The sequence below is a fragment of the Lytechinus pictus genome, chromosome 2 (genome assembly GCF_037042905.1).
Source record: "Lytechinus pictus isolate F3 Inbred chromosome 2, Lp3.0, whole genome shotgun sequence".
NCBI lineage: Eukaryota > Metazoa > Echinodermata > Echinoidea > Temnopleuroida > Toxopneustidae > Lytechinus > Lytechinus pictus.
Window position 1 is genome coordinate 61,195,667 of NC_087246.1, and position 16,528 is coordinate 61,212,194.

General features: G+C 37.2%; 1 protein-coding gene across 2 annotated transcripts; it reads left to right on the forward strand.

Moving 5' to 3' along the window:
- Window positions 1-205: 205 nt before the first annotated feature.
- Window positions 206-13,990, forward strand: LOC129253858 (synphilin-1-like). Of its 2 annotated transcripts, XM_054892290.2 has the most exons (8): window positions 206-879; window positions 5,780-6,053; window positions 6,809-6,992; window positions 7,634-7,766; window positions 8,174-8,459; window positions 8,906-9,120; window positions 10,712-10,998; window positions 11,440-13,990. In XM_054892290.2, exons 2-8 carry the CDS (start codon window positions 5,792-5,794, stop codon window positions 12,338-12,340), a joined length of 2,268 nt encoding a protein of 755 aa, XP_054748265.2. In that variant the 5' UTR covers window positions 206-879; window positions 5,780-5,791; the 3' UTR covers window positions 12,341-13,990. The 2 variants fall into 2 exon arrangements, with proteins under 2 accessions (XP_054748265.2, XP_063951372.1); XM_064095302.1 differs by lacking the exon at window positions 5,780-6,053 and having other exon boundaries at window positions 593-879.
- Window positions 13,991-16,528: the final 2,538 nt, after the last annotated feature.

Sequence of the window (16,528 nt, forward strand, 5' to 3'; positions counted from 1 at the left end):
ACGTGTGGAATAAATGAAGCCCTGATGAAAATACACCTGAAAATCATTAAAAGTTTTTAAAAATGGAACATAAGACCATCAATTTCAGTCCAGTTGTTACTATCATCACCAGCTAAAAATAAAAAATAATAAATAGACCCCTGATGGATTTTTTTTTTTCGGTCATATATAGCCGTAAGTGTCATTGTTTTCCTTCCTGTGTAATGTTTTTCTTTTACTAATTACAAGGCACATGCACCCTTCTAGCTCAAGATCCCGTTCCTGCATGGCCAGTAGATAGCCCTCAGTGCCAAATAAATAGGAGTCGCGTGACGTCATCATATCACTTAACAGAACGAAAATATATCTTTTATTCTTCTTTCAAATCGATACTGCACGATCTACCCCAAATCATATACTGCACCCTCCTCGATCCTCCCCCAGTGTTCTATTGATTCACTGTCTAACTGTTTAGCAACGTGCTATTGTATTTTCCTTCTACTCGAGCTCCGCGGGGGAATTGTCGGGGGTTATAGTTTGAAGATCCGATTTTATATTTGCTCGCTCGCAGTCTGTGTAATTTGTCAGCTCACCCATTGTTGAACTCTAACGCGCCTGTATTTTGGTTGTCTGAAGTGTGTGGGCCCATTCACCGAGCTCTACAATAAATATTTCCTATTTGCAGTAGACCATCGTTATGGGAACCTAACGGGTTGAACTTGCTATAATGTTCGTAACGAGGTGAATAGGCTTGTTGAATATCATGATTCTTACCCGGATTCTTAATACAAGGAGGCAATAAGGAATTAAAATAATGTGAGATTTGTGTCTCCGACAGTTCGTGACAGCTTATCGCTTCACGTTGCCAAGCACTTACCCGTCTACCGGATCGCCCAACAGGTCAGTACTATACCTATCGGATTATAACTCCTTTACTAGGCCTAAACTCGTATTTCAACTAAATAACGTGGCCAGTCTTCGTATATCTAGCCCTTAGCAGTTTACTGTGTTAGGGAATATTAATATATTTTGTTAAGTCTTTAAACTGGAGAACAATTAATAACATGCGTTGTCCGATATTTTAGACATTATTAAGAAACAAGATTGAAAATTTTGTTTTTTTCCAACATAATTGAATTTTATATATTTCATAGGAGGAGGAAGAACAGTTTAGAGCTAAATTAAACTAAAAAGCATGCATGTAAATTATTAAAATTATTTCAGATGAACTTTCATATTTTTCTTTCTTCTTTTTCTCCTCTCCCCTTTCCCCCTCTCCTTATCGTCGTACTCTCGCCCTTCTTCTCCCCAATCTTCTAATTGGTCTTCATTCTTTTATTTTGATTCTCCTTTCTCCTTTTTCTTTCTCCTCCTCCTCCTCCTCTTTGTCTTATTTTCTCTTTTTACTTGTTCTTCAATATTTCTTTCTTTGTTATTCTCGATCTCTTCCCACTCTCTTAAATTTAGTATCTGTGTCAATACGTGTGTTTTCCTCTCTCTCTTTCTACCCCTCCCTCCGTCTATCTTTTAGTTTGTCTTCCTACATGTATCTATCACTTTTCCTTTTTATAAATCATAATCATTCTTGTATCATTTTAGTGTGATGCTTTTTCATTGGTCGACTCTTTATACCTAATTATAATGTTATCTGTTTATTCATGCAAGTTTATTTTTGTATATTAATTTGTCATGATAATATTATGTACTATGGTGTTTGTTGATATTTACCTCTGCATAAGCAGTCCTGTCTGGAATAAAGACTTAAATTGAATATCTCTAACCCTTTTTGACCTACTTAATTAATATTTAATTTTCGTTTTGGTCAATGAATTTTTGTTGCTCAGTATTATTTTCACGAATCTGCACGTTACACGTAAATATTGGATACAAATACTTTTCTATTAACCGTTACAAATGCAGTGTTTGTAGAATAAAACCAGGTTCGAATTATTACTTTACAAACATTTAAAAATGAACATTAAAGGAGAATGAAACCCTTGAAACCAGCTGAATCCATATCAAAGAGAAAAATCAAAGAAACATATTGTTGAAAGTTTGAGGATGATTGAATGAATAATAAGAAAGTTATGAGCATTTGAATATTGAGATCACTAATGCCATTTAGATCCTCCAAAAAATTGGCAATGCGACCAAGATCTGTTATGTCACACACGTACAACTCCCTCATTACTTTAGTACTTATTTCACTTATATTCTCACTTTTATAGAGTCTATCACAAGGTGAGGTGTTCTCTTTATGAGAGGACAAGTACAGAGGTTTCACAACATTATATCATTGATGAATCGTTTGTCATATGATTAGAATAAGCAAAAAGAGATGTTTTGGGGTATATTTTCAGTGTCCAAAAGGGGAGAGTTGTTCATCTGTGACATCATAGATCTTGGTCGCATTGCCAATGGGAGGATCTCCATAGTATTAGTGATCTCAATATTCAAATGCTCATAACTCTTCTATTGCTAGTCCTATTTTACTCAAACTTTTGTTGATCTTATTCTTTGATTTTTCTGCTTTCACAAAAGCTAACCTGCTCCAAGAGTTTCATTCTCCTTTAACAACAACAAACCAATGAATAAAGACCCCAGTGCATTCTACATACTCAATTTGTTACCATGCACTACAAGTTGCATTCTGTCACGATCTGTGATCCAACATGATAAGATCAGTAAAACTCCGGCTAGTTTATCGATCACGTCACACATCGTCTTATTATTTCTACTCTTCCATTTCATGATAATATCTTCCCAGCTCATTGAACTTTGATTTCAATCTATTGAGCCCATGGATTAATTTAGACAATCAATATCTAAATCAACATCAAACCCTAACAACGTAAACATGATGCTTGAACTATAATTGTGAACAAGTCGTCACCAGGGTGCGGCATGCAGGGATCACCCTTCCCCCTTTCCCGGTGATCGTAGAAATGATGACAAAAGAGAGGGAAAGAAACATGATAATTGAACAGCCATTGTTTTATATTAATGTCAACTGTTGATGATGTCAATAAAGTGTGACAGTTCTCTTCGTAACGTTTTAATAATATGACAAATACCGATGAGATTGTATTCCGGGGAGTATATCAAATGACGAGTTTCCATTCAAAGCACACTCCGCACACTATACCAAACACATTAAAACAAAAACCAACCGACCACTCTGCGAGGACTGCTTACCCTGGTGGAGAGTGAAATATATTATGGTAAAAACAGAGAGGCTTGTGCGATCGCCCCTCCCCCCACAATTAATATATTGGGGGGGGGGACATATCGCTTTGCCACCCTCAGTAATTTTGACAACCTGAAAATTTTATAAAATGCAGTCCAAATGTATTAAAACATTGGAAGGCATTATAAAAAAAACTATCAAACTTATTGGCATAAAATACTATTAACCGTACAAAATTGTCAATTTTTCGACATGCGTCGCACTCAAAGTTCTCACCCCGAAATTTGTGTATTTTTGTCACCCCCCCCCCCCCCTTCCACTTTCCATCCGAAACATGGATGATTTGGCTTTCCCATGTTTACTTTATGTCGGACACAGTAAGGAAATAAATCATAACAGTTTTAGTATCTTATACAAGTTGAATACATGGGATCTAGATTGATTGTTTTTTCTCTGATATACCTTTTTTCTTCCATTTTTCGTCATTTGCCTTTTTTTATAGAACTTTATTTCAATTAATTAATATGCTACGAATTGTCCCAACTATTGGCAAGCTTTTTTGTACCGTTGACATCATTTAAAATCTGTAATCTTAGAAGAATTCTTCAACTCGCTATCGCAATAAATAAACAAAATTAATCATTTGGTATCTTGTATCGTTCCATAAAACATGGTCAGTTTGATGTACTTTGTGTGATAATTATATGGTTTGTTGATTGCTAATGATGTAAAAGTTCAAGGAGTCATTGCTTTCGCGGTTTTTTGTTTACCTGACGTACCAAAATAAACTTAAATTAATTAAATCAAATCTTCTCCCACAATAATTTACTGATGGGGAATTTATTACTCGCTTGCATCACGAAATAATACCGAATGGCAGCATCCATGACACTGTACCTATTTAGAAATGTTTGTATATATTGTGAAATAAATAATATTACCAGATTAAACAAAGATGTTTTTAGATATCTAAATATGTAAAACTGTATAAAAAAAATTAACCCTGTGTTAATTTCTCATCCAAGTTTAATGATCCGAGGACCCTTTTAATTTGTCAGCACTGACATGTTGAGTTTCTCCGACAGTAATTATAGTAACAATCAGAGGTCAGTGCTTCTCAGCCATTCAAAACCAAGGATTTCACTGATAAAACCCCACCCTGGAATTACTTTTTTTATTCTTTTTCCTACATTGGACACAGGTCGGTTTAAACACGTTTCATGGAATGTGATTGGGAGTGCGTTTGAAATTGTAATGAGATCAGATCTTATTTTTATTTGGTAATACAGTACATTTAGTTTGTCGACCTACATGTAGGAGCACATTTAAAGTTGATTTGTGTATAATGCAAGTCAATCCATTGACCGCGGTGTAGGCCAAAAAAGCTCAGAAATATCATTCCAATGTGATAATGATCAATATAAAAACATAATATAATTGGTTACCTGCCAATTGGTTTTTCTGATTATCGTGATTGTGATTTAATCTGGTGGCCTGAAAAATATCATAATTCTACTGAGAAGAAACCAAACTTGATCGTCTCTAAAATAAAAGAAAGAAAAGTAGCGCTCTCGTCTATTTTAAAATAAAGGATGCCAACACAAACTACAGCTTTTAGACAAACAGGGGGGGACATAACGTGTTAACATGTCTATAATGCACAATTCTGTACATGATTGACATGTTTTTATTTTTTTAATTAGGATGATCAAAATAATCATAAAATTTATCGGTTTCGTATTGGGTATCATTCAGAACCTGAATGGGGGGAACTAAATCAATATCCTCATTCCATTTCTTCTTTGAATAAAAGCACGATTTAAAAAGTGAATACCACCTGACAAGATCCAATCAATATCAATCGGCCTTGTTTCAATGTTTGAGGTTTGCTGGGTTTGGTGTCTATAATGCTGACCTTGCCTTCATCAATGGTATCTATAATTGGACTCAAGTGACAATCAAAAGATGTACATGAAATGTGGTTTCTTCTGCCAGAGCCTATATCATCTTGTGAAATAGGTCACTGTCATCTCCAGCAACCGCATGTGTTGCGTGAAGAGATCAGCTGGCCACGTCCCCGGTCCTGTGGGTCTACTTGATGCTGTGAAGTCGTGTGCTCGCGAGTCTGCCGTGGAATTATATATCCTGTTCATTCAAAGTATCATTATACTCTATTTGATTCAAAGATAAACTCAGATACAGATATTGTCCAAAATCAATTTTGTTTTGGAATAGAAAGAGCAACATCTAAGCAGCATCATTCATCCATAGATTTACTTGACTATCATTCTGAATCCACTGTGACCTGTTCTGTAGTTTAATTTATCAACAAACATATGGACCTACTTATGAAGACGTTAAGAGTCTTGGCGGTGAAAGTACGATTCAGCAACAGCTGTGAAACTCTTTAGAATAATGATTGTCTCTGCTTAATACATAGGTTATTCATCTGTTAACTAAGTCTATCGACGACCGAGAACATTACAGATTTAGAAGAACAATAAACACGATTCACGAATCGTGATATAGACCTACTCAAAATATTGGTTTGCAGTTCAAAATATATATGTACCACTAGGCCAATTGACTGATTTCATCCTCTGGATCTTGCAGAGGGTCCACAACATGCCTCACATGGTACCCACCATGCACAAGGTGGGTGTTCGGGATGTCAGCGGTAGGTTCGTTGACACGTTCGACCTGATGCTGCAGTTGCCATGGGGAGCTCTCATCACCGTCGTCGTCCACCACGACATGACCATCCACCAGCTGAAATCCGCCATCGAGTTTTCGGTCGGGCTTCCGTCTGATCTACTGACACTGGGTTACAAGCGCCACGCCTCCCTTGCCGAAAATCTAACTCTTCGGGAGATGAAATTGATACCAGGTATACGAGAGTGGAGTATGTGGTTCTTTTGTTATGTGCGTTTAAGTATTAGATAACACGTTAAATCTCAAAATGGTTACTGCGATTTGGTTTGCATTTTGCTCTGTTTTCTTGTTGTTTTGTAGTTGGTATTGGTAGGCATATTGTTTGAAGATTGGTTCCCCCAAGTAGGTGTATATTTAGTAAAGTAGCAGCAGTAGTATCAGTAGAAGTAATTGTAGTAGTTGTTGTAGCAGTAAAAGTAGTTGTAGTAGTTGTTGTACTAGTAAAAGTAGCAGCAGAGGTAGTCAGCAGCAGAAGTAGCACACTGCAAAAACTCCGGTGTTGATTTAACACCAGCCAAGAATCTATATATGTCAACACCTGCAGAGAAGTATTGAAACAACACCAGTTTGGAATCAAACCGATGCTGTTTTAATACTAATTGGTGTTGTATAAACACCTATCTGGTGTTAGGCCAAAACGAAACTGGTGTTGTTTAACACTTCTCTAGTGTGGACATATATAGATTCCGGGCTGGTGTTAAATCAACACCAGATTTTTTGCAGTGCACTAGTAGCAGCAGCAGTAGTAGTGATAGTGTTGTTTATTGATGTGGTGGTGGCGGAGATGTGGTAAGGATAGTAGCAGTATCCTTATAACAAAAACCTAATCTCTATTATAACCATTTTCGTCACCCGAGGAAAACAAATTTGAGTCAGTGTAATCCTTCTTCCAAATGTTACTGATCATGTTATGTTACTGATTATTTACAGGGGATCGCGTCAATGTCATTCTCGAATATGGATTTGAAGAGCTTGTGTCTGGTGCTGTTTCTGGCAACACTCAGTTAATCATCAACGATATCAAGAGGCACTGGAACGAGGACGATGTCGACAGAAGGCGCATGGTCGTCATGTTCATCGCAGCACATCGAGGATTTCATTATCTTATTGATAAGTATGTACTTCAGTAACTCCTGTATGCAATTACGCTGATAGACACGCTCGTTTCGTTATCACCTGACTCCACCAGAATCATAATTTCGATGAAATATAGACATTGTGACTCTGGAGCTGTCAAATTTTCAAAAACAAATTTCAAAGAAAGGCAAAAATTTGCCGGAAAATTCTCAAGTGAAGTGATATGGGATATGCTCAACCAAAGTTTTCCCAAAAGTTTGAAGATCACAATTGCGAGAGCCTTAAGAATATTTCCCTAAGTAATTGAGGGAGAGGGGAGTGAACAAATCTTTCGTTACATTTTTTAGGTTACATCCAAAATTTGCTAATTAATCTTCAGAAAGTAACATTAGGAGTTTTTCAGTGTATGCGAAATGAACTGAACAATGGAAAGAGACGCAGTAATTATCGACAAAAAAGACAATAAAGTTTGCTTGTCAAAGACATCTATATTATTTTCCAATTGAAAGATATATTGAATTGATTTCTTTGATTTATTGATTTTCTTTCAGTTATGCATAATTATGATAAATATGAATTATGTCAAAAATATAACAAGACATAATACCATGTACAGGGACACAATTGTATTGCTATGTCTCATTGTCTTTGTAATTACATTACGATTTTGATTTACAGGATGTTAGATGATGGAGCTCACCCCGACTCAATAACACCTGCTGGTCGAACACCTCTTCACATCGCCTGTGCCATGGGGAATGGTGGATGTATAGATACCCTCCTGCAACACGGAGCTAACACTACACTAAAGGTATGTCATGTTCTTGACAGGTGCGACGCTCGGAATTTAGAGGGGGTACTGAGATGACCTGATGGTGACTTTGTTTTCATAATAATAAAAGGGGTAGCACGTGGTTACACGACCCATTACAATCTTTTCAATGTTCTTATCTATTTCTCCTCCTTTCTGATTTTCTTCTTCCCTACTTCTCCTATAATATTTCTTTGAGCAATTATATTAAAAATGACAAGTGGCACACCCGAACAAGAAATGCCAACTGCCCCAAACAAAAAGTTTGGATATTATTTGTTATAATGATATTGTCAAAGCATGAAGGGTATAATTCAAGGTTAGAAAACAACAAATACCATTCATGGTGACTAAAGAGCGTCTACCACCACCTCGTTTATTAATTCTCATTGCATAAAACTTTTCAGGATGCGAACAACAAGACTCCAGCTCAGCTTGCCTTCAGTTGCGGCCAGCAGGAGGCCGAACGTCGGATGGTCTTGTATGAGAGGGCTCGATCCCGTCAGACCAGACGGCTCAGCAAACACGATGATTGGTTGCTTACCTTACCAAAGAGCAGTCCATCGCCAACTACCGCTTCGACCTCATCCTCGTCATCGTGGTCTCGGTCACCAAGGTTTCCGGTCTCACGTCTAGCGAGAAGCGTGACACCAACACTGGCCCTGCAGGAGTTATCTCTTTCCCCGGCACCTGGTAAAAGCGTCTATAATTATTGTCACTGGCTTTTATTTTGTTTTGGGTTTTTTTTCCCCCGGAAACTCGTAGGGCATGCATTGTGTTTTGATATTTTGAAATCGACCCACCTATAAATACGAGATAAACAGATCGACAAGCAATCGCATCATTTATGAAAATAATTTATATGTGAGTAAGGCTTTCTCATTTATATTTGATAAAAATTAATTAACATACTTCAAAGATGGATCACTACAATGATCATCTTAGAACCACCTTTCGCCTTCCTCATGTTCAAATCGGACTTGTCAGGGGCAATTGATAGCATAAAATTAACGGAGAGAGAGAGATAGAGAAGGGAGAGATGGATACAGATAAAGAGAAAGAGGAATAGGAGCTAAACCTACTTCAGAATCTTAATCCTCTACTGAGGTCGTCATCGACATATTTTATGCTACACACAGGTCCGGAGCTGATGGTCAAGTCCTTGAGTGGAGCGGTGAAGACGAAGAAAGCACTGAACAGGTTTTCTGTTCGGAGGCTAACTCAAGCCGACCTTGACGGGATGAGCCAGAGCAGTGAGGGCAGCGTCGATTCGGAACCTGCCAAAGAAGAAGATCTTCCCACCTTCGATGATCAAGAATCTGCAAATGATGGGGAAGAGAACGAGGAAAATGTGGTAAGCTTCCGCAAAAAATAGACCAATTTTGACCATCTGCAATAAGATCAGGGGAGCGTTTTACTATAGTTCATCCCACAAAATCTGTTTCATCCGACAATTACCACAGTAACAACCAGACACTTGTGCCTCTCAGCCAGTCATAACCTAGGAAAAGTTGTAAGATCTGACATTTCGGATGATAAAGGTTACCGAAACTCTTTCTTTTGTAATATCGGAAGGTATCCCACTTCCGGAAGAATGCAGTGCGAAGCCTACACCATGCTTTTGTGTTCTTGGTAATGACAGAAAGTCGTCAAGTCATTGACTTATATTTCATTCATTTACTTCATTTTTAGTTTTATTAGAATAAGGTAGAACTGTCAGTTACAAACTGCTCTAACAACGCCCCTGATAATATAAGCATTCACCGAGGGGATTTACTATTTCTCAATAAAAAAAACCTGTATAATTTAGATCAATGTAACATGTGCAAATATCATGTGGCCAATATATTCTCACTTGAATAATCTCGATAAAGCGTAAAGTATCATTTTTGTCACACCTGCATAGCAGAGTGAGACTATAGGCGCCGCTTTTCCGACGGCGACGGCGGCGGTGGAGGCGGCGGCGTCAACACCAAATCTTAACCGAAGGTTAAGTTTTTGAAATGACAGCATAACTTAGAAAGTATATGGACCTAGTTCATAAAACTTGGTCATAAGGTTAATCAAGTATTACTGAATATCCTGCCTGAGTTTCATGTCACATGACCAAGGTCAAAGGTCATTTAGGGTCAATGAACTTAGACCATGTTGGGGGAATCAACATCAAAATCTTAACCTAAGGTTAAGTTTTTGAAATGTCATCATAACTTAGAAAATATATAGACCTAGTTCATGAAACTTGAACATAAGATTAATCAAGTATCACTGAACATCCTGCATGAGTTTCACGTCACATGACTTAGGTCAAAGGTCATTTAGGGTCAATGAACTTTGGCCGAATTGGGGGTATCTGTTGAATTACCATCATAACTTTGAATGTTTATGGATCTGATTCATGAATCTTGGACATAATAGTAATCAAGTATCACTAAATATCCTGTGCAAGTTTCAGGTCACATGATTAAGGTCAAAGGTCATTTAGGGTCAATTAACTTTGGCCAAATTGGGGGTATTTGTTGAATTACCATCATAACTTTGAAAGTATATTGGTCTTGTTCATAAAACTTGGACATAAGAGTAATCAAGGATCACTGAACATCCTGTGCGCATTTCAGGTCACATGACCAAGGTCAAAGGTCAGTGAACTTTGGCCATGTTGGGGGTATTTGTTGAATTACCATCATATCTATGTTAGTGTATTGGTCTAGTTCATAAAACGTGGACATAAGAGTAACCAAGTATCACTGAACATCTTGTGCGAGTTATAGTAGTTTTCAAAGTCAGCACTGCTGCTATATTGAATCGCGTGATGCAGGTGAGACCGCCAGAGGCATTCCACTTGTTTTTAAAAATTTCCCTTTAATATCCTGCCTCTCTAGTTACAAGTTACTACAGGGCAAATATATACACTTTGAATTGTGTTTTCAATTGTGGTTTATTTAAAGACATTAGATACCATACCAGTATCCAGTCCGGATGATACAGCTTCTACAGTCACCTTGCAGTCGCCTTCGCCACGACCACCGGCGATGCCGCCCGCCATACGACCACCACATCTTCTTCCATCGAGGACTACAGCTTGGCAACAAGAAACGCGGAAAGTCCGCTTCAATGATTCTACAAAAGACGCTGGTGTGATCCATACTGAGCGGTCAAGGGCACGTTCTGCTCCAGCCAGGAGATCAGTCAATATGTCGTCTGTGGTATTGGGATCAGATACAACACATCAAAGGTAATATCAAACTAAATGAAAGGGTCATGCTGATAAACAAATCAAAATAATCCTGTAAATAATTATGTAGGCCCTGGTATAATTGCGTTCATGTCAAAGCCAGTATAAACTAATCAATCTACTTATCTTCCTATAGGCAATTATCACAAAATAAGCTAAAAAATTAACTACTAATATATAAAATGAAAGAGAGAACGACGTGCTTATATATTTTGTAATGATTGTTATTAAATCAGCCATGACTTTTGTTATTTTCACGATATGTGATCAATATGTGTCATTCGAAGTTCACATACTTTTTCATCAGATAAACATTATTTTAAATAAGACAATGTTTAGATCTTTGAAATGTAACGTCGTACTTTTCAGTGTTGTATAGCTTAAGTCATTAGAATTTGGTCTATTTGATATCAGGTTCAAAATTTCTCATATTTTTGGCAGCCCTGACACTGGACCGGATTCCCCATCACGCGTTAACAGCAGCGGAGACAATCAGCATCTATCTAACCTTAGCAATGGAATTCAGTGCAATAAACCTATCGCCCCTCCCCGCAACAAACCACGAGCATCATCAGCTAGACTCCGAAGCCCACGTTACAACCCCCGATATCCTGATGACCGTTACGGTCGGGACGAAATATTGGACATGAGAAAGGTCAAAGACATCCAGGCATCCTTGGAGGTAAGCGTCGGTCTCCGTGAGACTACTGATCAACCATTTTTGTCAAACGGTCGCAGAAAAGCCACGCCAGAAGAGAATGGCGAAGCCTTTGTTGATTGGTTGGAGGGGAAGGTACAAGGTGCCAAGGATAGGAAGCTGTTGAACAATGTCCAGAAGATGTTGGATGAAGCATTTGGTAGAGCTGACGAGGAGATTAAAAGACAGGAAGAGAAGCGGCCCAAGATAACGGGCCAATCGTATGAGGACTGGAAGAAACAGAAAGATGAAGAGGTACGGAACAAGCGGAAGGCTGCATTGGAGAAGCAACGGCAAAAGGAAGAGGCGCGCAGACTCCAAGCATCCACTGATGCTGAGAATGAACTTCTCATAAAGGCTTGGATCGCCCGCAAGACTGATATGGAGAGGAAGATAAAGCTTAGCGAAGTGAAGGAAAAGAAAGAAAAACAGAAAAGAAGGACCGAAAAACAGATCGCCGCAGAGAGTGCCTTCACTAAGTGGAGACTCAACAAGGAATGGGAGGAACTGGTCAGGTTAAGAGAAGGGAAAGAATTCTTTGATCCGGCTCTGAAGGCCACGAGAGTGAGCGTAAAACGATCAGCAAGAAAACGAATGCAATCTGCAGGTCGTAGTAACACGACAAACTTGAAATATGGATCGTAGACATTCGCTTATTAATGGTAGTTCCAGTTTTGGATAATCGGACTTTAAAGCTTGCCAAATTTTATTTCACCCCGCATTGCCTTTCGTCAAGTGTTGCAGTTGAAATGTATTTCTATATTCTATAATTTTGATATATATTTCCGTCTTGATAATCCATTCCATTTCGATGCAATAATGTAGATACATTTTAATCACACTGATGCAATTTTTAACAAACGTTTAAAACGGTATATTGAAAGTAATTATTCATCGATCTTCGTCAAAAGTTTACAAATCATTGTCTGATATTTTGTATTTGACTGTTTGATGGCGCTTGATATATCAAATCATGGCATAACGGTGGGGTTGATTTCTCATCACGACCGGAGGAGGATATGTGACGTTATCCCCGAGAAATAAGGGTGATTTGGATGCAAGATAGGGTAGCGGCCGAACAAGAAAATAACCATACACCTATATGATAGTATTTGCTCATTAGTCTTCAAATTCCTGAGAACATGACCCCAGCTGCCTGGGAAGCGTCCACCCCCCGGTCACCGGATCACCGTCTCTGCTTATAACGGGATTATACATGTTCAGACTTCGATTTAAACCGTACATCGGTCATGTTCAATTTTAATCATTTCACCTATCTTTAATCGTATTTGTGTGTGTATGAAATGCACCTTTCATTCAGCTGCACTCTCAAAAATAAAATCTTGTCATTGATAAAAACACGTTTCTCATTCTTAGTGGAGTGAAACGTAAATATAAAATAACCACTCAGTTTAAAAAATACATGTTTCATGTATATACAACCGATCATCAAATTTTTTTTGCTTTCCGAAACCAACTTGTTTTACAATCATTTTTTTGTTGTTACCATCTATATAATAAGAATAAGCGTACCTATATAGCAAGGGAGAAAAATAACTCTTCGTGGTCGAAATGATAATCTGTCACCAAAACTCTTAATGGATCTTAGAATCATTTTTATTTTGTATATCTGGTCTACTATTAATGTATAAACGAGCGACGTAATAGAGTGAAACAAGGATTTTTGGTAAAAAAAAAAAACAATTGTCAAATTAGAAAATAATTATACTTTTTTTAGATATCTAAAAATATTTTTTTATTGCTATCCAGCCGAATAAGTCTGTCATGGCGACATTTTTGGCATTTAACCTGCTGTCCAAAATCAAGTCATGATCTGATGTAAGAGCAAAATGACCCTTACAAGTACTAAAGGAATAATTCACTTTACGCTTAAAAATTAATATAACGTACATTTTGTGTAAAACTATTGGGGCTAACCAGACTCTTTAATGCAAAATAAATTAATGATGCATGTTATCGATGCTAATGTTATTGAATAAGAGTGATCACTCTCTGAAATAATCTTGAACTTGGATCTTATGAGAGATGGAAGCACTCGATCAAAAAAAAATATTAATTTTGTCCATACTGCAAACGACCTCAATTAATTTGAAGCATTTTATTCGCGAGAATCAATACCCCCCCCCCCCCATTAAGATGTGGGCGCCACAAAGAAATTCCTTAATCGTCTCAAACTGAAAAGGGGTCTACATTAATTATGTTTTCACCTTATTTGTCACAATTTGAACATATCATAATTCCGATGGTACATTGCAATAAAGATCGATTCGTAAATATGGTGTCTTATTTTGTTATTTTCGTGACAGTAGTCTAATGGAGCGTACGCAGAAACTTTCAATGAATTACAAGTCAAATTTGGTTCCCAACATCAACATGATCAATCATATATCTTGCAATCCATTGCAAATTTGCACTCACTTGCTGTTTTTCTTTTTAAAGTAGGAAGTTCAAATTGATTTGATATACTTAAACATTTATATATTGATTGTAAATTTGCAAATATTTTCTAGCAACCCCATATTCTCAAAATTGTGCCCCTAGAGGTCTAGTTCTTGACCGTGACCTCGAGATCTGAAATACTTAACATTTCCTTAGGAAGTTGGGGTGCTGAAGCACCCCAAAAAAATTACCTGGAAGTGCTGCGTGTATTATCCTCCATGGGCAGCACCCTTAAGATATGTAACAAAAATGAAAAATGTGACCAAAATGACTTTTTTTCTTTCCAAAAATTACTCAGGACCAATTTGATATCCATTTTGTAGTGAAAACCCCCTTTGGGGCTTTTTTATTTTCTTCTTCTTACCTCATATATAAAATTGCCCTAACGGTGACAATATTTTTAAAGGTTTGTCCCCATGACACTTAAAAGTTTAGTTTGCATTTCGTTAATTTTATGCAACTTTTCCACTTACATGTACTTATTTTGGTCTATGTATCCAGCGCTTAGAAACAATGCGTATTAAGCGCTTTATAAATGTTGTTTATTATAAATTAGGCCTATTATTGTTATAAATCATATCAAAATTAAAAGGGGTCTAGATGTTATCACCTAGGTTGCCACCATTTAAATACAAACAAAGAGATACCAAGTTGAGAACTCATTAAGCAACTAAAGTAGCACATGGTGGATAATTCTGTTCATGCGTGAAATACGAAAGAAAAAAAATGAATTTCTGACATCATCGACTCTCTCATAACATGATCGAGCTGAATTGTTATGATATTCTGCCTGAAAAAAAATGTCACCTTTTATCTTAAATACTACAAATGCATCTCATTGAATACCAAAAATGATAAGAGTGAATCAGTGAATCAAAATTTCTAGACATAGGGACGCAAAAACTGGACATTTAAATCAGTTTGTAATCGTAAACAGAAAATAGGGGCCTATACCTTGTCAAAAACATGTTGCGAGCGGGAAAAAAGAGCTTCAAAATTGTCATTAAGCACAATCTGTAACCGTGAACAAGTTATATTTCTTTTTTTTTAAGAATAACCCTTTCACGGGGAGAGAACGGACTCTCGATTCTAACATACTTACCCAGACAACTTTAAGCATTTTATTGTAAGCACGTACGAATAAGATATGTTTCTCATTATAGAAGAGTCAATAGCGTGTTTCCGCACATCAACTCGAACAGACCTCTGCGACGCCAGCAGATTTTTTAAGAGACTTTTGGCCCCGTCGGAAATTACTGTTTAAAGGGGAAGTTCACCCTGAAGAAAATTTTGTTGTAAAAATAGCAGAAAAAAACAATAAAAATATTGGTAAAGATTTGGGGAAATTCCATTAAAGATTAAGAAAGTTATTGGAATTTTAAATTTTGGATTTGTGTATCATAAAAGAGCAACTGTTCCATTTGTTATATAATATAACATGCATAACTTTCAATTTGTTAATGGTTCGTTATGACTTTTTTTTTTCGTTTTAGAAACGGGTGTAAACAAATTAAGGTACAGTAAACACCATTTTAGATTTTATGAGAAAAACTGAAGACATTTCATTGATTTTAACCATACGATATATAGTAAAGCTGCTTGTATATGACGTCACAAATTAAATAATCAAAATTCTAATCACTTTTTTTTTCTTTGATGCATATTCCTAAGTCCTCCGGCAATATTTTTTGTGCAAATTTTACAAGAAACATTTTGTCAGGGTGAACTTCCCCTTTAATAACCATTTCGCGAATCCTGCACCGAAAGTTGTGTGACATTTGAAAATCCCTTCTTTCACATATACGACCGCTCAGGCTAGCAGCCCGGGAGTGCAACAGGCTAGATATTCCTGAGAAGCGCTACATTATGGCATCGAGAAGACAGTAGTTCTTCAAACAAATCGAGGACATTTCAAGGGAGAAAAAACTTACTGAAATAAGCAGGGGCGGCGGATCGAAGTTGATAGTGGGGGGGGGGGGGGGCACAGGGATAAAAGGGCACATTTTCTTTCGAAACTGGCACTATACGTTAAAACAAAGAAAAATGAAGGTGGCGTAATGAGCCAAAAATTTTGAGGGTGCTAGATGTCATATCACGTAAAATTTAAAGGATTTTACGAGCGAAGCGAGCGAGGAAAGTTTTTGACATTTTTATAACGAAAATACAATTTTGTGATAAATTTTGACATGATATTCAGAAAAAATAATATATTTCACCCTTCTCTCTTTCCTTTTCTTCTTTTTTCTTGGTCGTGATTCTTTTTTTTGGGGGGGGCAAGAGGCCCCCCAGCCCCTCCCCCCCCCCCCATCTGTATGCCACTGCTTATCTACCCTAATCACTTGACTCTTGAAACTTAAGGCACGTAGGATTATT